At 45.6% G+C, this 21,628-nt stretch overlaps 1 protein-coding gene across 1 annotated transcript in view; it reads right to left on the bottom strand.

The window, feature by feature from the left end:
• LMAN1L (lectin, mannose binding 1 like) overlaps positions 1-21,628 on the bottom strand; it is a 73,657-nt gene that overhangs the window by 35,912 nt on the left and 16,117 nt on the right. Inside the window, exons 2-8 of the mRNA XM_083180187.1 lie at positions 17,564-17,718; positions 15,086-15,193; positions 13,701-13,762; positions 12,384-12,483; positions 6,877-7,000; positions 4,054-4,109; positions 457-574 (exon numbers count right to left, since the gene is read on the bottom strand). Coding sequence (XP_083036313.1) covers positions 457-574; positions 4,054-4,109; positions 6,877-7,000; positions 12,384-12,483; positions 13,701-13,762; positions 15,086-15,193; positions 17,564-17,718 — 723 coding nt within the window. The remainder of the gene's footprint in view (positions 1-456; positions 575-4,053; positions 4,110-6,876; positions 7,001-12,383; positions 12,484-13,700; positions 13,763-15,085; positions 15,194-17,563; positions 17,719-21,628) is intronic.

A 21,628-nucleotide genomic window follows, 5' to 3' on the forward strand; every position in this document is an offset into this window, starting at 1 on the left:
TTCAGGACCGGAGGTGCCATGGCTAGGGTACAGGCACAGGAGTTAAATCACCCCTTGTGGCTGTGGCGGTGCAATGGGGTGTGGTATGTGACTCCGACAGTCGGGATCCCGACTGCCCGGAGTCAGACAGCATGGCGAGCGCAAAAAAGCCCCTTGCGGGCTCGCTGCGCTCGCTGCGCTCGCCACGCTGCACCTATTCTATTCTCCCTCTATGGGGGTCGTGGACCCCCACGAGGGAAAATAGCGGGTGGCCATCGGGCACCCGGCTGTCTGCGTTTTGACAGTCGGGATCCTGACGTCTGGTAAATGCCTGTCGGGATCCCGTCCGGCACCCGTGCAATGTTTATACCTCTATTTGCTGCCACTCTTAATGATACTAGCTAACTTTGCTACATCCGTGACTGGATTTAACACTTCTACAACATGTGTAAAGCAATGCAGGAGAATGAACTGAACCTTGTGCACTATTTTTCTTCTGGAAATCCTGCACGTGCTTTTCTAATTCTTTTTGAAACTCTTCATACTCTTTCTCAAACATTTCCCGCTCATCCTTTGGGATCTGTGCTGCTGGGGACTAGGAACAAAATTAAATTTAAGGCACAAAGACTAAATATGCAAAACTGCAGTAGAAATATCGGGTGACATTTAATAGAATGAGAGTTTTTCGCACTTTTTAAAATCGCACCATATCGCCGCAAATCGCATTTTTTCCCCGCATTTTTCATCTGTAAATCGCATATTTAATGAAATGCGAATATGCGGCTAAAAAGTGCGATATGGTGCGATTAGTGGCGATTTGAAGTCATGGAAATGTGCGTATTTTCAGTCATGAAAATGTGCACATTTCAAAACTTGCGATTTCTGGTAAAAAAAAAAGTGAAAAAAAAAAACGGCGTGGGGTCCCCCCTCCTGAGCATAACCAGCCACGGGCTCAAAGAGCCGGTCCTGGTTTCATAAAATCACGTGGCAAAACAAATAAGGTTCCCCTGGATTTTATAAAACCAGCACCAGGCTCAAGGGCTGGTCCTGGTTCCCAAAATACGGGGGACAAAATGAGTAGGGGTCCCCCGTATTTCAAGAACCAGCACCGGGCCCAACCAGCCAGCAGGGTAATGCCACAGCCGGGGGGAGACTTATACAAGTCCCCCCGGCCAAAGCATTCATCCCCCTGACCGGTCAGCATGGGCAGGGGTCCTGGGCGAGTGGGGCTGTCCTCGATGCCCCTGGCCGGTGGGCATGGAGCTAATATTTGGTGTAAAAAATAGATGATAAACTATTGTCTTATACCGTGTGAGTACCGTTATACTATGAGTCCCAGCAAGCCTCCCCCACATGCTGGGACTTGGAGAACCACAAGTCCCAGCATGAGGGGCATTAAAGGGCCCGCTGGCACTTGTAGTTCCACAGTAAAATAAATAGTTAAATAAACACACACTGACGCCCATTAAAAATAAAACTTTAATACATCCAATGCCCATACATACTCATACTTACCTATCTTGAGCCCGTCGGTGGGTCCCAGGGTCCGGTTCCGGTGCCTTGGTTCCGGGCTGGTCCAGGGCTCCAGGGCTGAAGAGTCAGGGGTCCTGGATCCGAAGAAATCCATGGGGGACCTGTGGAAGGAAATCCTACTCACCCAGGTCCTCTGATCCCCTCATCTTCTCCGTCTTCTCCATCTCCGCCGTCTCTGCCGTAGTCAGCCGCCGGTACCCATTGGACTTTGAGAGGCTCAGAGATGTTTCATCTTCCACGCTTCTCATCCGAATGATTCTATTGGCCGCCTAGCGGCCAATCAGGAGCCGAGAAAGTCGTCTGACTACGGCGGAGACGGCGGAGATGGAGAAGACGGAGAAGATCTTCATCAGAGGACCTGGGTGAGTAGGATTTCCTTCCACAGGTCCCCCATGGATTTCTTCGGATCCAGGACCCCGGACTCTTCAGCCCTGGAGCAGCCCCGGAACCAAGGCACCGGAACCGGACCCTGGGACCTACCGACGGGCTCAAGATAGGTAAGTATCGGTATGTATGGGCTTTGGATGTATTAAAGTTTTATTTTTAATGGGCATCGAGGACAGCCCCAGGCTTCAGCATGGGCAGGTAAGTTCTGGAGGGGGGGGGGACCCCTTCTTTACGGGGGTCCCCACTCCCCCAGGACCCCTGCCCATGCTGACCAGTCAGGGGGATGAATGCTTTGGCTGGGGGGACTTGTATAAAAAATCTCCCCCCGGCTGTGGCATTACCCTGTTGTCTGGTTGGGCCCGGTGCTGGTTCTTGAAATACGGGGGGCCCCTACTCATTTTGTCCCCTGTATTTTGGGAACCAGGACCGGCCCTATAAAATCCAAGGAACCCTATTTGTTTTGCCCCGTGATTTTATGAAACCAGGACCAGCTCTTTGAGGGGGACCTCACGCCGTTTTTTTTTTACTCTATTTTTACACCAGAAACATGCACAGATCACAATGATCTGTGCATTTCTCTGACCAATTCGCACATCAGACCCTGGTCTGAAAAAAGTGCAATTTATATCGACCAAAAAAATGCGAATTCCGTTTGCTCATGCCATTAAATAAGCGATTTGTATACTTTTCTGTGCGAAAACATCTGGATGCGAATTAAGTGCGATTTTTTTACGCACATTTAGAAAGTGCGATTTATCGCCAAAAAAATGCAAAAAACGGGCCTTTGCGCACCCTATTAAATGTGCGATTTGGCTAAAAAATGCAAAAAATGCGAAATCACCGTTTTTATGCGAAAATATTGCAAAAAAACAGAAATAGACTCCTATTAAATGTCACCCATCATGTCCATGCATGAGTAGTTTGTTCCACAGAATCAGATACATGCTTACAACCCAGAGATAGACATCAGAATTCAGTATAATATGTAAATAATTGACACATAAATAATGAGCAAGAGAAAAGTAGACACCAGGATAATGTTCTGTGACTGGAAACACAAATTGCAGAGTTTCTCAATCTCCACCACTACACACAATGGGGCAAATTCCAATAATTGCAAGTTGGAAGCCACTAGATGGCGCTCAGTGGAACTATTTAAATGTAGCTTTGCGTGTATGGCTGCCAGCACTGTAATTTCAGCTGAAATACACAAAAAGTCACCCGTTTCAGTGTGCAAACAGGACTTTTCGCTTTGTGAAGTACCCACATGTAATTTCTTTAAAACAAATATACAGACAGTAAAACAAACAAGTATATATTGTTTATAATACAGTAATAGACTTGATTTTGTTGTGTGTGATGTGTTGCATGTCTCACAGCTGCTAGTGTTCCTGGAATGGCTCCAGGATATGTGAGAAGCTCAACAGTGCTGGTGTCTGTGAGCCCACAAAGGATGGAGCCACAGCATGCATCACTTACACGGTTGGTGAACAGATATATATATATCCTATAGGCTGTAAACTTGCCTGAGCAGGGCCCTCTCCTCATGTATTTTTTACTGTACGTAATTATTAATTAAAAGCAGTATCTTTCTGCAGGTAAAAATGTTCCATTCACCCTTAATATTCCATGCTGCTGTCACTACTCAGTTCCTGAAGAACCATGACTGACAATCTAGGAGTGTAATAGCACCAATGAGGGTTTACATCATAACAAACTATACTGTAGATCTGTTTTATTATAGGTTTTTGCACTTTCTTTGGTGGCCTTGGTCAATAGGGAATAAGGTAACTTTCTTAAAGGTAAATCGAACAACATATAATTCTATATGTGGATTTGATATCATCTTCATTCATTCAAAATAGATATCTTACATTAAAAACAAATGAGTGCATAATCATTCAATGTGACATCGGGTAACTCTGCCTGGTTACTATCCTAATAACAAAAAGTGTCCTCTACTCTACTGTGCACCTTCTTATGTATGATGGCAATGTCTGCAGCTAGTATTAAGTCCAAGTTTGGTGGCACCGTGGTCTATGAATGGACCATGAATGCTGTGGTCACATTCACTGGGTGCAGGTAGAGGAAGTTAAGGGATATACAGGAACACTCCATATATGTTATTATGCATATATAAATAAACAATGTTACCTCTTGCCAGGTTGCACTTAGACTGTACACCATGAAAGAGAGGACATCATGGTCATCTGTAAAACAGAAGAATATGAATGTGCATTATGTTGGTTTCTTAAAAAAATAATAAAAAAATCAATTAGAAAAACGTGCTAAGGAATATTTTAAAACTTTTTTTGACAGTCACTAGGTCAACACCTGAAAATGGTTAACATACCAAGGCCGTTATATAGATCTGATCGCAGTAAAATTTGCTCTCAAAATAGGCAAAACCATGTGCACTGCAGGTGGGGCAGATGTAACATGTATAGAGAGAGTTACATTTGGGTGAGGTGTGTTGAAACTGAAATCTAAATTGCATTGTAAAAATAATAGAAACAAAATAACACACAAATCTAACTCTCTCTATACATGTTGCATCTGCCCCACCTGCAGTGCACATGGTTTTGCCCATTTTGAGAACAAATTTGTACTGCGATCAGATCTGAATAAGGGCCCATATGTGGACATTGACAGAAAGTACACACAAGCTTACAGTAGACATGGGCACAGTTTTTGACATATGTCAACATAGACACCAAAAAAAATCATTCTGGCGCAGTGGGTTTAAGGAGCTGTACCTGGCACAGTGTATGTAAGAGTATTTACCTGGTGCAATTTGTCTAAGGGGCTTTACTTGGCGCAGTGTGTCTAAGGGGCTCTACCTGGCACAAAATGCCAAAGGGGTTCTACCTGGCGCAATGTGTTAAGGGACTCTACTGTGTGGTGTAATATGAATAACATACATTACTGTGGGGTGTAATGTGAACAACATACATTTCTGTGGGGTGTAATGTGAATCGGTACTATTAAGAGGTCATGCCTCTTCCCCATGATGCCATGCCCCTACTTTGAGGGGGGAGGGGGGAGGGGGGGGGAATGACCAATGTCCTTTCTTGAACAGGGTACCAAAATGTCTAGTCATTGCCCTGTTTTTGAGCGCACGATTTGGGAACCACTGACTTAAAGACCCACTACTACCCAAGACCCATACAGTAGCAATCAATTAAATTGATTGCTGCTAGTCTATGCAGACCTTGAGTCTTTGAAATCAAGCCTTTTCTTGTGGACCTGTGTGTTTCATGTGGTGGATTTGTCTGGCCACTTTTAAATAAATGAAAAGGAAAAAAAAAATCACAGTTATAGCATTGAATTGATAAGGATTAAATGACGTTTATGTCTGGTAAACTAAAATTTTTTTTTACTATTAAGCCTACAACCCCTGCTACATGTCAGGTGTTTGTAAAATAAATTTTAGGTATTAAGGATTTATTTAAAATGTTATGAACTTTTTTGATATTTTTCTACTTCTACTTTTACTTCTATCTTTCTACTGTCCCAGCGGTGGTCATTATATGGCTTTCAGTTTATATATTTAGAATAAAAACCATAATTATATTTGTTCAAATGCAAGTAATAAACTAAAAAAATATTTACAGTCATTGGCAACACTATTCTGTTTAAACTACGTATTAGTTTTCAGGAGACATGGTGCCACCTAGCTACACATCAGGGTTACTGCAGGTGTGTAAGTTTCCCATGAGAACCAAGGGACGTTAAAAATGATATCACAGCAAAAAAAAGAAAAAAATGAGTATTGTATCATGGGATACACAAACATCAACTTAATATAATCCACCAGAGAACCCTTAGTTATAGAATATAAAAAAAAAAAAAAAAAAATATATGAAAAGTAGAGTTAATAATAGCACTAAAAAGCATATACTGTATGTCATGGTTAGATTGAAGCACTGTAATAGACCTTGGCTATGTAGAGTGAATATATACGGATGACCGGTGTTGGAGATGCTGGCAATCAGAATACAGACGTTGGTACTATGAGTCAGGTAATCCTGACAGGGGTCTGGCAAGTATACTTACCTTCCCCCTGCCCTCCCTAACCCCAGAATTTCCTCCCGCAGCTTAGCCCTTCCTGCTAGTGCCTAACCCTGACCTTCGTACCCCATGCTGGAATTTGTAGTTCCACACCTGATGGAGGGCCACATATTGACTTCTCATGTCTTAGAATCTAAGAAACAAGCGAAGGGATGAACGGTTGAGTAATGAACTGGTATACCTCCCAAATGCCCTGCTTCACACCAGCGGCCAGCAGTGTCCCATGGAGGGGTGCAATTGGGAGTCCCTGCTCTGCGTACAGCATCTTTATGCTTGGAGAGATAGACATGGGGCATGCCAGCAGCTCATAGAGCACTGGCCCTGCCCCCATAGTGGTGAAAATGGGGACGGATGGTGTAATGGTTAGCATTACTGCCTCACAGCACTGAGGTCATGGGTTTGATTCCCACCATGGCTCTAACTGTGCAGAGTTTGTATATTCTCCCCGTGCTTTCGTAGGTTTACTTTGGGTGCTCCGGTTTCCTCCCACAATCCAAAAATATACTGGTAGGTTAATTGTCTCCCAACAAATTGACCCTAGAATGTCTGTGTGTGTATATATGTGGTAGGGAATATAGATTGTAAGCTCTACTGCTGCAGGGACTGATGTGAATGGACAAGTATTCTCTGTAAAGCGCGGTGGAGTATGTGTGCGCTATATAAGAACCTGTTAATAAATAAATAATAAATAATGTGAAGTGCTACGATCATAGACCATGCCCCCTAATTTCAGTAATGTGCCTTTGGTAAATGCATGTATCCCTCTTTATGATGAGAGAAAGTTTGGAATTATGAACTAGGAAATATACATGGTGGGGGGTTGAAGGAGTAATTGTGTTTTTACATATAGGTACTGACTAAAACACTCTGATTAGATTAATAAAATATAGGTATTCCAAGAATTACCAGCCAGAGCCGATGTGGCTGCAGAGATTCCAAAGTATCCAGTAGACGGGATCACCATGTTGCGAACCTCTGCACAGAGGGTGAAGAAACGGTCACTGGGTGAGAACCCAGTGGACACCGAGACCTGAGAAGGGAAAACAGACATTTACTAGAAAAGCCACTTACTCAATCAGGGCAGAAATTCTGGGGCCCTTTGTCAGTATTACATCTTATACTTCCATCAATTAATTAAAAAAATATATAATAATATTTTGCATATTTTGTAGGAAAAAAAATGAAGCAAATTTAAATTGTCTTATGAATGAGCTACATTTGCCATGCAAGAGGCCTATGCGATTTGTATTTCCCTGGTCTGGCAATGAAATGACTCGGTAAATGGATGTTTCCCCTACAGGACTGTATATACTTCTGTTCAGCATGGGTTTTCTTCATGCCACTAATTATGATAAAGATTTTAGGTACTTGTGTATTTTGGCGGCGCCCATCGCATCGTATACCATAACGCATGCGATGGTATGCGATGCGACGCAATGTCGTTGGTTAGTGTACGATGGCATACAATTTTGAAATTGTATGCCATTGTACATGGCATACAATGCCATACGATGCGATGCGATTAAACATTGTATGAGCACCCTTATGGGTGCTTATACTATGTTAAGCACCCTAATGGGTGCATACAATGTTAAATGCACCCCCACGCCCCCCCCCACTATAAACATGAACCCGAAGCGTGGCGAGCGGCGGCGGTACGCGTCCTACGACCTTTTCATACCCCCACTATCCACGTCGGTGTGGAGTTGAGAATAGATTAGTGTGGCGAGCGCAGCGAGCCCGAAGCGTGGCGAGCCCCGCGAGGGGACGCGGATACCTTTGAAGCCCGCGAAGGGACGCGTTTACCTGTGCAGGTATCCGCTGCGCTCGCCACGCTTCGGGCTCGGTGGCTCGCTGCGCTCGCCACACTAATCTATTCTCAACTCCACGCCGACGTGGATAGTGGGGGTATGAAAAGGTCGTAGGACGCGTACCGCTGCGCTCGCCACGCTTCGGGTTCACGTTTATAGTGGGGGGGTGGCGTGGGGGTGCATTTAACATTGTAAGCACCCATTAGGGTGCTTATACGATTTTTAATCTCATAGGGGGTAAAAATCGCGTCGCATCGCATGCCATCGGGTACATGGCATGCGATACGATACGTTCATTGTACGATGTACATCGGGGGCGCCGCTATAATACACAAGTACCAGATTTTTGTATAGAAAAATAACTGATAGCATTTTGTTCCCAAATACATTATGTAGACAAAAGTGATTGGACACTATTATCAAAGATTTTATTGATGACACTACTTTGTAGGTCCACCACGTGCAGTAGTTACTGCATGCACCCTTCTTGGCAAGTTCCGGAACAACAGCAGGCAGTCTTACCATTCTGCCTTAAGTACAGTGACCAACTGTGACACTGAAAGGGTTGATTTAGCCAGAAAGCACCTGACATTCCAATTCGCCCAAGAAGGTTCTCAGTGGGGCTAAGATCTGGACTCTAGATAGATCTCCAATTGTTTTTGTCTACATAGTGTAAGTACATGGTGGGGGTATATTTACAAAAATGCAGATATTTAGTAGGTATGATGTTGTTTAATAAGATTCTACTTATTTATCCTGTACATTTACTGTATGTGTGGATCTAAGACCCCCAAGCACCGCAATGGACCAGAGAGTAGATGCCAGGAGGAAGGAAAAGAAGCCTTAACGTGAGGTAGGAGATTGTGAGTTTTAGTGCAGTACTGGTTCTATGTTTGTGTATTTATTCTGATATGTTTAACCATCTTCCTGACCACTTATCTTATTTAAATGTTTGAATCAGCCTATACTATAGATCATCTGTACTGTTAAATATTAATACTGTATTCATACAGTATCTAGTGTATAATAAGTCCAATATTAGGGTTGCTACTACTCTCCTAGGCTCCCGTACTTACTCCTATGCGCTGCAGAGTGTGAGATTTTGGATTGCCTTTGGAAAACCCCCTCTAAAAATCCTGCATTTGCCATTGATATGTATTGTTGTATCTACTTTTGCAGTGCTGTCCTCTGGGAGGGTATTTCCTGGTAGAAGGTGTAGGTACCGAGTTATTGTGAATTACATAATTTCTACCCAGTTTCCACCCATTATGCAGAGGAGGAGGGGCAATAATGATGTAATACACGGTGAGTTATGTCAGCACAACCCGCAACTGCCTCACTGGAGATGTGGGCAGGATCCAATAGGGTTACTAGTCTATTGTAATAAATTAAACTGGGCGATTAGGAAATTAATTTGGAGTGGGGAAGTATGATCCATTCTCTCATTGTTTTACTTGTGAAGATGCATTAAAAGATTACCCGTTTGTCTTGAAGCTTATACTGTATATAAAATAATTATGATACTTCTTGTTACAAAAAAATGAAGTGTAACTATTTTACTGATGTACCACTAGGTGGCAGAGAAAGGTCGCTCAGTGTACAGCATTCTAATTAGCCAAGTGTTGCTCCTCATCTATGATTTAGAGCCAAGATTAATTACATAATGAATAGTAATTGAGCCAAGCAGTACATTATGGTCCACACACACTGGGCGACTTTGAGTTGAAAGCAGCTCAGTTTACTCGAAAGCTACCCAGTGTGTATGGGGCAGCGATGAGCAGTGAGTGCTGATGCACGCTCCCGCATCATCGCTGACCCAGATGCTCATCTGCTGGTATTATCAGATGAGCAACGTAGTGGACGGCTTTCCATAGCATTCTGCTATGGAAACTCATCCACCCCCAGAAAAATCACTAAAACGGGCGAAACTGCATAGTGTGTATGCACTGAGCGATTTTCATCCCAGTGATTTTCCCCATCATTTCTCTCCATACAGGCTGGACCAAAATTCTCAGTTTGTTTGGAGCTTATGGTTGCTGCACAGACCAGTGTGGTTTAGTTTGCTTTTAAATAAGTCTATGTACTACAAATGATAAAGAAACGTATAAGCTTATGATTGAAGACAGGTCCACAACATCCCTTAATATAAATCTAAGGTAAACTATAGAAGATCAACCCCTGATTCTTTCCAATAATGACTGGTGCTGAAATAAATGTCAGGCTAGCATGGGTGTTATGGATAAAACTATAGAGGACAAACATCAGTCCAGTTTACAAAGAGGGTATGGTGTGGCTGGGTTGTCTATTATTTAGCACCTTTTAATTTTTTTTTTACTAATATTACACTTTGTGTCATTGTCACTTCAGTCTCTTACTAGTGTGCTGCTGTATTGTTTTTTTACCAGCTTTATTTTTATAGTGCAGAACCACTTCCCCTCCCAAAATATAAACTTTTCTATTCTCCAGTAAGACATCAGTCTTTATAATGCGTTGTGTGTACAATAAATATGTATACATATGCAGGGCCACCATCAGGTGCCAGCGATGCCGTGCATCCCAAATGCGGCAGCGGCACTAGCCACCAATAGGAACTTCCTGATTAACAGCTAATCAGAAGACAGGGGTTTGCATAGGGCAGCAAATCATCAGGAACCAGTGCCATCTTCATAAAGCTGGTTCTAGTGGGTTTGTCCGCATCTCCAGCGAGGAAGGCACACGAAGGAGCTGATAGTGGCCCCCAGGGGGGAGCTGCTAGGTAGCTGGTTGCATGAGCAGCTGGATCCTGGCAAGGTGGGGAGCCCGCAATTGCGATAGGACCCACAGCATGCTGGAGCCAGGGAGCTAGAGGAAATTTAGGTACTTGTGTATTATCAGGTCGCCTGGCTGGTTTTCAACGTAGGCTAAGCTACGTTGTCAGTGTAGTCGGCGCCGTGATAATACAGGAGGCAGTAGGGTGGTGTGGTTTATACTTACCCTCCTCCGGCCCGGGCACCGCGTCGATCCCCTCTATCCCCGGTGACTCCCCGCGATCCACGGTGACACCCCGGCAGTCACATTCAGTCCCCCCCACTATGCTAATTGCGTACAGCGTCTGTGGCAAGTGCCGGAGCAGGGGGACTGAATGCGACTGCCAGGGAGTCACTGTGGATCCCAGCACGAGTCAGCGGGGATTGACGCGGTGCCCGGGCCAGAGGAGTATAGACCAGCCATTTTACCCCCACTATCCACATCATACCCCCAGTATCCACGTCGGCGTGGAGTTGATTTTATAAAAAGTTGCGAGCACAGCAAGCCACCGAGTTTTAAGCGTGGCGAGCGGACGCTTGTCTGCTCGACACGCTTTGGCTTGGTGGCTCGCTGCGCTCACCACACTTTATTAAATCAACTGCACGCCAACGTGGATACTGGGGGTATGACGTGGATAGTGGGGGTAGGACGTGGATAGTGGGGGTAAAATGGCTGGTCTATACTCCTCCGGCCCCGAAACCTCGTCAAGGTCCCTGCAGCAGATGGCAACTAGTAGCGCTACTAGTTCCCATCTGCCGCAAGGACCCTGCCGATGATATCCCATTCGCCGAACGGACCCCACAGCACACTGCATGATCCCCGCTGCCCGGACCTCTGTGAGCTGCTGACAAGTACCAGGGGAGGGGGGAGTGGGCAGCAGGCATACAAGTACAAGGGAAGGGGCGGGCGGGCATTACACTATTTGGTTCCTAATAATTTTTTCCTATTTTCCTTCTATGGAACTAGGTGCATCTTATGGTCAGGTGCATCTTATAGAGCAAAAAATACGGTATGTGCAGGGCCGGCGCCACCAATAGGCAGGTTTAGGCATTTGCCTAGGGCGCCAGCCACTGGAGGGCGGTAGTAAGCTGCAGGCCAGCAGCAGCAGGAAGGCTACTGCAGCAGCAGAGGAGCAGGAGAGCTGGAGGAAGGAACTCACAGGTGTTTGGTGAGTGAGCATCACACTCCCCCCCCCCCCCCCCCGAGCAGCACGGCGGCCACACACCCCTACCAGTGGTGGAGCGGGTGTGAGAACCGGGGCGACCCTCCCATCTGGGGTGCTCCGGTGCCTATATATGTATGTATGTACCGGCCCTGGGTATGTATGTATGTATGTATGTTAAACATGATGGATTCATTTGAGATACTGCTATGTTGGTCGTGAACAAGGTATATTATAGATCGAAATGATGACATGACATCATGACAATACTTATGTAAACATACATTATAACCCTGTTACAATTAGAAAGTACCAAGAAGTAACCAAGACAAACATAATACATATAAAATAGAGAAGTGCATTTCCGGTGCTCACCCAGCAACGTAATTCATATTTTATAATAACAAAGGTTTTTGCTAAAGGTGTTCTACCTAAGGTTACTTTTGCACAGTGCTTCTCTGGAATATTTCAGCTGCGGTGTCGTGCCTGTAGTTTAGCAGTGGGCAAACTAGGCACTTTTATGTGCACCAAGAGAACCATCTAGGTGCCTCAAAGTACAAAAACAGGTATTATGTGGTGCACATCAGCTTGTACTAAACAAATAACAGGTGAGTGCTGGGTGCTGCAAATGCCACACTCCTTGTGCTACTTACGCGTAGAGTTCTTTTGTAAAATGAAATCTTTGCCCTGAATGGACGTATTGTGTTCCGAAAATTTTCCACACAAGTACCTAGGGCTTGACTTGAGCCATCACTAAGACACAATAATGGAAGTCAAAAGAAGGATTACAAGAAATACAAATACAAAAAAAGAATTACTCTTGCTATGGAAATAAGGAGTCATACACTAGAGGCGGTGGGGTTAATGGGTCTAATTTTTTTTTAAATATACAGTATTTGAGGTTTTTTTTGTCAATCTGAGCATGTGATTCTACAGGTGTGCAATAATAATAATAATAATAATAGTTATTTATATAGCATGTTTTAGGATAGAGGCTGGCAGGGGGGCATAGCCGGTGGACGGGGAAGTGCGAGCATCTCACACGCTCGCACGGCCCATTGCCATCATCTTGTGCGCCCCATTCTGGCGTATGGGGCAGCGCAGGCTGGCGGGGGATGGTGGATGGCGATCAGATCACCAGGAGCCACTCTAATGAGAGCTGCTCCATCTGTAGTTCTTGTTGAGGTTTGATGAATTTCCCTTAGTGTCCACTGCAATGGATGCTGGGGAAAAATAAGTTGACTGCAGAAAGCATTATGTTTTATTTACCAAAAAAAAAAAGGATAATAAATAATAAAGCTGATCACACATTAGGGCAGATATTGTAAAGCCTGGTGAAGAGATAAGTGAAGATACAATGGGAGACAATCAATTACTAAAGGAGCCCATACACGGTCTGTTGTGGACCGGCTCCGTTCTGTACTATGCGATGCACGCTCCTGCGCATCACATAGTACGGTACAAAAAGTATGTGCTGCACATACTTTTTGTACTAGGTACACATCGTATCGGATCGCAATGCACAAGGCATGCGATCCGATACGATGTGTACTTTAAAAGTACAAAACGGACCGGCAAAATGGAGCGTGTATGGGTTCCTTAACTGTCATTTAAAAAAAAAATAGCTGATTGGCTCGTGCATTACCACCTTCTACTTTATCTCCACTTTATCTCTTCACCAGGCTTAATACATCCATTCGGCCATATATTTAATCCTTATTTATGATTGTGTAAAGTGTAATGTAGATCTTTTAGCACCACTCATTTTTGTGGATTTTCAGTTTTATATTTAAATTCTGAATTCCAGCTACTGTACATATAAACTGATCAAAAAACCTTCTCAATAATGCCGTTAATCATAGCAAGGACCAAGTTTGAAGCAGAAAATGTTTATACATTTAACTACAGTATATCCTATCGAGAGCACAAAGTATACCTAAATGTAACCATTGCCTAAGAGCTGCACATACCGTAAGTGGTCATATTCAAGTTTGCCATTGTTCCCAACAATGACTATAGCTGGATTATTTCCCTGGAGGAAGGAAAATATTGAAATATTTTTATTTGTTTACTACATGTTACTGGATTGTACAGTACATTACATAGACCCATAACAGCAGGAAAGATAACACTGGCAGCAGTGTTTTGAGATAGAGTTAATTTACAGAAGTCCCTCGTAGGGGGTTGGGATCATTTGGTCTACAGTATGTTGGTTGACAAGCATTAGGTCAACATAGTTAGGTTGACATGGTTCTAAGTCGACATGGGACAAGGTCGACATGGGTTTAGGTCGACAGGTCAATAGATTGACACAAGCATTAGGTCAACAGTGTCTTGGTTGACAGTCAAAAGGTCGACATGGGGGTTTTCACTTTTTTTTTTACCCAAATGTCAACACAGTCGACATGGACATAGTTTCCAGTGCACTGCATCGCTCCCAATGCTTCGGGCATGGTGTCTAGCTGTGCTCGGCAATTTTATTTTCCCGCCACACCCTAGTGGATGGTAGGGCATGAAATACCACCTGTCAGCACATGTCGGCTCAAAAAACAGTGAAAAACCCCACGTCTACCTTTTCACTGTGGACCTAATGCTCGTGTCGACCTAGAACCATGTCAACCTAGAACCATGTCGAACTAACAGTGTCGACCCAATGCTTGTCAACCAACTGTAGACCTGTACTACTGTATATAGGGTTTTATTCTGGTTCACTCGCAAAGGCAAATTCACTCTCAGGTGGACAAAACCATATGCACTGCAGGTGGGTCAGATGTTTTCTAACTGCATTTCTGCCCATGTGCATGTGCTGTGTGCCAGCAGCCAGGGTGAACAGAGTGTTCGCCGGTTGCTCACATACAATACTGCGGGCAGGTGGCGTGGGGCGGCAGGCTGAGGGATGTGCTCATGGGAATGCCCAGCGTTTCATGGGTGTTCCCATGAAAATGCTGGGTGCTCTCATGCTAATGCCCCAGTGATGCTGGTGCCGGGAGCGGGCAGCCAACATCACCGGATGTCAGCTGCCGCCCTGTCCTTGCAAAAGACACAAGCAAGCCTAAGACACCTGAAAGTGTCTTCGTTTTGCATGCGCGCACCACATCATTCGATGGCTGGCGACCGTGGAATGATGTGGGTGTCACCCCATAGGCTGTGGATGGTTGTTTATGCAAAACATCTATTCGCAGCCGTGTGGGTGAATTCACTCTGCAAAGGGGGGTGGGGGTCTCTGCGAATGTCGGGCGGGCTAAAAAAGACATGCAGCACTGCCAACTTCGCAGCAATGCGTGTCAATCAGAATAACCTCCTGTATATATAATCTCATTAAAATAACTCTTAACATTCTGAAATGTTTTTTTACCTGAAAATCATGATCAAATGTATCAAAAATGATTGCCACTCCGTCCCAGCGATCTGCTGAGCCATACACTGGGCCCAAACCTCCTGGTTCCCTTGTGTACCACAGGGCCTGAAACATATTACAGCAATTCAATACATACTGGATAAGGGAAAATAACCGTACAACCAGTGCTTATACTATATATACATATACATACATATATACATACATACATACATATATACATACATATATATATACATACACACAGAGCCGTTCACTAGTGCACATATACAGAACGTGGGAATTGCATCCTGAGTTATTCAGACTCTGTGCAGAATATACCTGCATCTTAATCAAGCATAGACAGCATATTCCTTTAAAAACATCTATAGGGAAATCGTTTGTCTGATTCAACCTAATAAATGGAGCGGTTAGCAGACTTTTAGGGCGGGATGTATTAAAATACATCGCCACCCCTCGCGCCCCCCCCTGCCGCGATGCCGCCGCATATGTACTAACATATGCGTCTGGCATCGCGATGCGGTGACGGAGGCCCCCCCGCGATACCTGTACTGTGGTCTGCGGGGGTCTCCGTCACCTCCCAGCCGGCTTCTGCTGCTTTCACGCCGGGGACAGCTAAGCAGGCTGCCCCCGGCGCTTCCTCCTCCCCCCTGCAGCCGGAAGGACGTGCGGCTGCGTTGCTAGGGGGAGGAAGGGCTTACCTTCCGGGGTCCAGGAGGACCTGCAAGAAGGTAAGCCCAAGGGAGGGGGGAAAGGGGGGGTCGGCGAGGCGGTGGGGTTGCGGCGACGCGGCAAAAAGAAGCCCACAGGCTTCTATAGGGTATCGCCACCCAAAGGTGGCAATACCCTGCCCTGCGATATCGTTGCGAACGGGTTTTAGTACATAGGAAAATGCGGTAAAACAGGGGTTTTACCGCATTTTCCCTTTAGTACATCTCGCCCTTAACCTTTTACGGTAAGACCATTTATGAAAATTAAGAGACTCACACATGGACTCAACTATCAAATGAAAATAGTCTGAGTGACAGTGTACCCCTGAAATTGTGATATATAATCAATTGAACTACCTTATTGCGGATTTATTCCATCTATGAAAGCTGTTGAAAATAACTTCTGTGGAAGCAGTTAGAAGTAATTTATTTATACGATCTGCAAACCCCTGATGAAGTCTTGTGTGGGGACGAAACGCGTTGGGAATACTCGTTTGCTATGTTGAAATACCTGAACCTTTTAACGGTCTGACACTGAGTGGAGAAAGAGACTTTTAATAAACTTTTGAAATTTATGGACTTTACTTTATTTGTTTTAGAAATGTATGAAACATTCAAAGGCTTCATTGATCTAATCTTTAAGGTCATCACAAAGGGCGCCATCTTACAATTGCTATCCATATCCTATCCTTCCCCTCTTCCCCTATCCAACAGTGCATGTTTTGGTGCCTGTGGTGTCCTGGTATAATTATACAGGGGGAGCAGCCTGTGGTGTCTGTTCATTTTATGCAGGGGAGCAGCCTGTAGTGTCCTCTTGTTATTATGCAGGGGGGGGGGGGGGGCAGCCTGTGGTGTGCTGGTATAATTATACAGAGGAACAGCCTGTGGTGTTCTGTTCTTTTAATACAGGGGGGGGGGGGCTGCCTGTGGTGTCCTCTTGTTATTATACAGGGGGAGCAGCCTGTGGTGTTGTGGTATAATTATACAGGGGGAGCAGCCTGTGTTGTTCTGTTATTTTTATGTAGGGGGAGCAGCCTGTGGTGTCCTGTTCTTTTTATGCAGGGGGAGCAGCCTGTGGTGTCCTGTTCTTTTTATGCAGGGGGAGCAGCCTGTGGTGTCCTGTTCTTTTTATGCAGGGGGAGCAGCTTTGTGATGCAACAAAACTACTGTTCGCTGGTCAGTACCTCTGCAAAAGGAAGCAGATTTGGTGCTCCCTGTCATTGCTCAGTTCGACTCCCTATTGTATATGGTCTGATTGATAAAGTTTTGCATAAGTGTTACTTTAAGCAGAAAAACAAAAGTCTGCTGAAGCATTGCTACCTACAGGGCACGCCCATAAATTGATCAAAGACATGACTAATGATGTGGGACAGAAATTATTCTCTCAGCATAAAGCAATGAGCAATTTCTGATTTATCACAGGTCTAAATAACATTGTTCAACCCCTCTACAAAAAAAAAAAGTTGTGCCTTCTTCAAAACAGCTGTGAGGATAGAGCTAAATATAAGTTATTGAGGAACAGATTTAAGTTGTCAACCACTTGATAAAAATAAATCTTTAAAATAAAGTCAGCAAGTATTTAAAAGGCTCATGGCAAATCAACTCATCTACTTTCAGTATTGCATTGGCTAATTTTGTTTTCAAGAATCTGGCCTACTTAATTGCTATTCCTGTGTATGACAAACAGTTTTAAGGATTTCTTCTGGAAAAAAAAGGAAAAGCCTAACATCTATCAGATGCATACAATGGTCAAATCTATTCTTACCAGTCCTTCAGCTCCCTGACGGCCATGCCCTGTAATTCTAACAGTCAGCTCCACCTCCCAGTGAGGAAATGAAGCATTAGATTTGGTCCATATTGCTCCATTATGATTTTTCAAGGATGGAACCAGTCGGACCTCATCCACACTAGGAATTGCACCTGTAGGAACACAATTATCATGTGGTTCACCAAACCGATAAACTCTGCTTTAAATACAATGAAAATCACAAAAAGAGATATTAGGTGAACACATACTCTATATTTTGGATGGTCATCTCTAGTTACATGACCCTCATATTACATTTCTGATAGTGTCTTCTAATAAATCCTATCTCACCAGTTGTGGAACATAAAGGAGTGATCACCCATTTCTCACTCCCCTAGCAAAGTCCTCCTGGCATTGCCAGCCGCAGTGGCACAATCTGAATGTTTTTGATCCCCCTGTGTCCCCACACTGTATTGCGGTGTCTTAAGACCAAGAAACAATTAGTTGACCATGCACATAACTTTCTATGTTTAAAACATGTTAAAGAATTAAAATCATAATATGAAACAAAAGACTGTGTAAAATATATAATACACTGAATTAAATAATGACCCATTTGTGTATATATATATATATATATATATATATATATATATATATATAAATATATAAAAGACACAATGCAGCGGCACTCCCACAGGACTATCACCCAAAAACACTGTCAGACCACTCTGGGGTTCCATTCGACGTTTCAGTCGGGTAGACTTTTATCAAGAACAAGGCATACACTTCTTGATAAAAGTCTACCCGACTGAAACGTCGAACGGAACCCCAGAGTGGTCTGACAGTGTTTTTGGGTGATAGTCCTGTGGGAGTGCCGCTGCATTGTGTCTTCTATTTTGTTGGTTCATATGTACCCTGATGGCACCCGGGCAAATAATTTGACTTTAATTGGTGGAGTGCCAGCCTATTGGTTCCTATATATATATATTTAAAAAATGTTTTAATCAATTGCTGTATCAGATTTTAATTTAATAGATTTGAACAATATTATTATAATCCATCATATATTCCAGTTATGGATCAGCATTATTCTAATTTTAGTATAAAAAAGGAAGGAGAGTCTCTTCCCAAAATGCAGTAACATACAGTGTGTTTACACATGCCAACAATTACAAATTACCATCTTGCATGGATCATGTGACCCAAACAAATAATCCACATGACCTGTGTATTAAAATAACGAGATAACACCGGTGTTATTTGAGGTGCAAGGTGACCTATAAGGTCAAAGGGAAGCATTATGTGGTAGCAATACACAACAAATACAGGGCTCATTAGAAATACACACAAAATAAAAATATAGATTTGAAGGAGAATTAGTTACTCATAAGACATTTAAGACACAAACACTAGTCAAGAGTGATTAACCTTTTTATTATACACCAGGTATCTCATTAATAGAGAAATTAAATTGCCATCATTATCCAGATACAGGGCCATCTTAATGCATGGGCTTAATAGGAAGATGACCAAGGGCCTCCTAAATCTAAGGCCCTTCAAGATGGGGCGGATTGGGTTGTGGGCATCTGAGCTTCTTGGGAGGCAGTAAAAAAAAATGCTGCGTGATTGCTCTGATTGTGGAGGGGAGAGAGGAGGATAAGAGGATGGAGAGGACTACTTTGTCCATTCTCTACATGCTGCCTCATGTCCTGACCATCCCTGCCATGCTCAGAATCAGAATCAGAATCAGAATCAACTTTATTGGCCAGGTGTGCTTGCGCACACTCGGAATTTGTTGTGGATATACAGTGCAGCATCAAGCAGGGATGAAGGGGGGGGGGGAAGAGGCATTACATAGGTTACAGACACATTTCATGCTGGCAACACATGCTCATCGAGTAGCACAGCTGTACAGCAGGGACAGTACAGTATACACAGAGAATATGTACCCGCCAAGCTGCACAGCGCCTAGGCAGCCAATCAGCGGCGCCACTGGTCGCTGCAGCAGCCAGGTAGGTGACAATATAAGCAGGGACAGTACAGTGTCACACAGAGAACATATACCCACCAGGCTGCACAGCGCCTAGGCAGCCATCAGCGGCGCCACTGGTCGCTGCAGCAGCCAGGTAGGTGACAATATAGGCAGGGACAGTACAGTATCACACAGAGAACATATACCCGCCAAGCTGCACAGCGCCTAGGCACCGCACAGCCAGGTAGGTGACAATATGAGCAGGGACATTACAGTATCACACAGAACATATACCCGCCAAGCTGCACAGCGCCTAGGCAGCCATCAGCGGCGCCACTGGTCGCTGCAGCAGCCAGGTAGGTGACAATATAAGCAGGGACAGTACAGTGTCACACAGAGAACATATACCCCCAGGCTGCACAGCGCCTAGGCAGCCATCAGCGGCGCCACTGGTCGCTGCGGCAGCCAGATAGGTGACAATATAAGCAGGGACAGTACAGTACCACACAGAGAACATATACCTGCCAAGCTGCACAGCGCCTAGGCACCGCGCAGCCAGGTAGGTGACAATATAAGCAGGGACATTACAGTATCACACAGAACATATACCCACCAAGCTGCACAGCGCCTAGGCAGCCATCAGCGGCGCCACTGGTCGCTGCAGCAGCTGGGTGGTAACAGTATGAGCAAAGATACCGCAGTTATAGCAGGGACAGTACAGTTTTCACACAGGGGAACCACAGGGTACACAGGGGGTTACATATGCTGATTGCACAGATCCTAGGCAGCCATTTGCGGCGCCAGCTTCCTGTAGGGGAACAGCGTGGAGAGCCAGCAGGGGGGAGGGGGAGGGGGGGAGAAAGAGTCACTGGGGCCTGATGGAGTCAGTGGGGCCTAGGGCTGGAGTTGGGCCCTCCCTGGCTTGAGTTCCAATGGACCAGACGTCCAGACGTACCTCCTCCCTGGAGGGCGACGCCAGAGGCATAAAATGTCTTCTACAGCCTCTGGTGCAGGGGATCAGCAGCCGGGGCCTGCGGCCTGATCGCTTCTCATGTGAGGGTCAGCCGGGCGCCGGGGGGGGGGGGGCCGCAGCCGTCTTTGTGATCATGCCGCCAGGTCCTCCCTCCTGGGCCCTGAGTCACCAGCGTCTTCCCGGGGGCCAGCTCCGTGCCGCGGGTGTCTTCGGCGGCGGCGGTGGTATTTGATCCGTCTGTGATCGGAAGCTTCCCTTAGCTTCCCTGGCGCTGACCTCGCAGTAGAGGTCACGCTGCTGTGTATCGTACGTCGTGCCGGGCCTTGGCGGTGCGGCCGGGAGGGTGGACACCGTGCCGTCGGAAGCCGGGTAGCTGCCGCCAGGTCACCTTCCCTCTTCCCCTCCGTCCTCCCTCGTCTGCGTCTCCCCGCTGCTCTGGGGGCCGGGGATGTAAGCTCCGGTGGATGGGAGCTCGCGTGTGTGCGACCATCCCCGGCCCCGACCGGAAGTGCCTCACTTCTTGCCTTCAGGTCTCCTTACCTGCACCTCATGTCACCTGTCTGTGTCCCCCTCCCTTTAGACTGTAAGCTCATTAGAGCAGGGCCCTCTTCCCTCCTGTTCTCACAGCACCCTTCTTGCATTTCAATTACAGCTCTCTTACAATCTATACCCGCATCTGTGGCACCCCCACCTGTGTTGCCCCAGTGCAGGGACACTGTACGCTGGGTTGCTAGGCAACCGCAGCGCTGAGGAGACCCCTGACACAGCACCTAAGGGGTTAAACTATTAGAGGCAGCGGAGGGCGCGAAACTGAACCCCTGATGGACAGGCAGGAAGCGGGGGACCAATGAGAAGAGCTGAGGAGGCGGGGCGAGAGGTCCGAGGCGCGAAAAGAAGGGGGCTGGCGCGCGGAGAGGGAGCTGACCTGCAAGACTCTCGTGGCGTCCGGGGGAAGGGAAGAAGCCCAGCGGAGAGTGACAGCGGCAGCGGCAGCCTCACAGCGGGACCCAGAGCGGAGAAGGAGCTCCCCATCGACGACCGCGAGCAGTGAGGGGTGATTGACAGCGCAGCCAGGCGCCCCGCTGCTACTGACCCGATACCGCCGAAGGGAGAGAGGAGGCGGAGAGACGTCCTA

This window comes from Crinia signifera, chromosome 4, assembly GCF_055691185.1.
Source record: "Crinia signifera chromosome 4, ASM5569118v1, whole genome shotgun sequence".
Classification (NCBI taxonomy): Eukaryota; Metazoa; Chordata; class Amphibia; order Anura; family Myobatrachidae; genus Crinia; species Crinia signifera.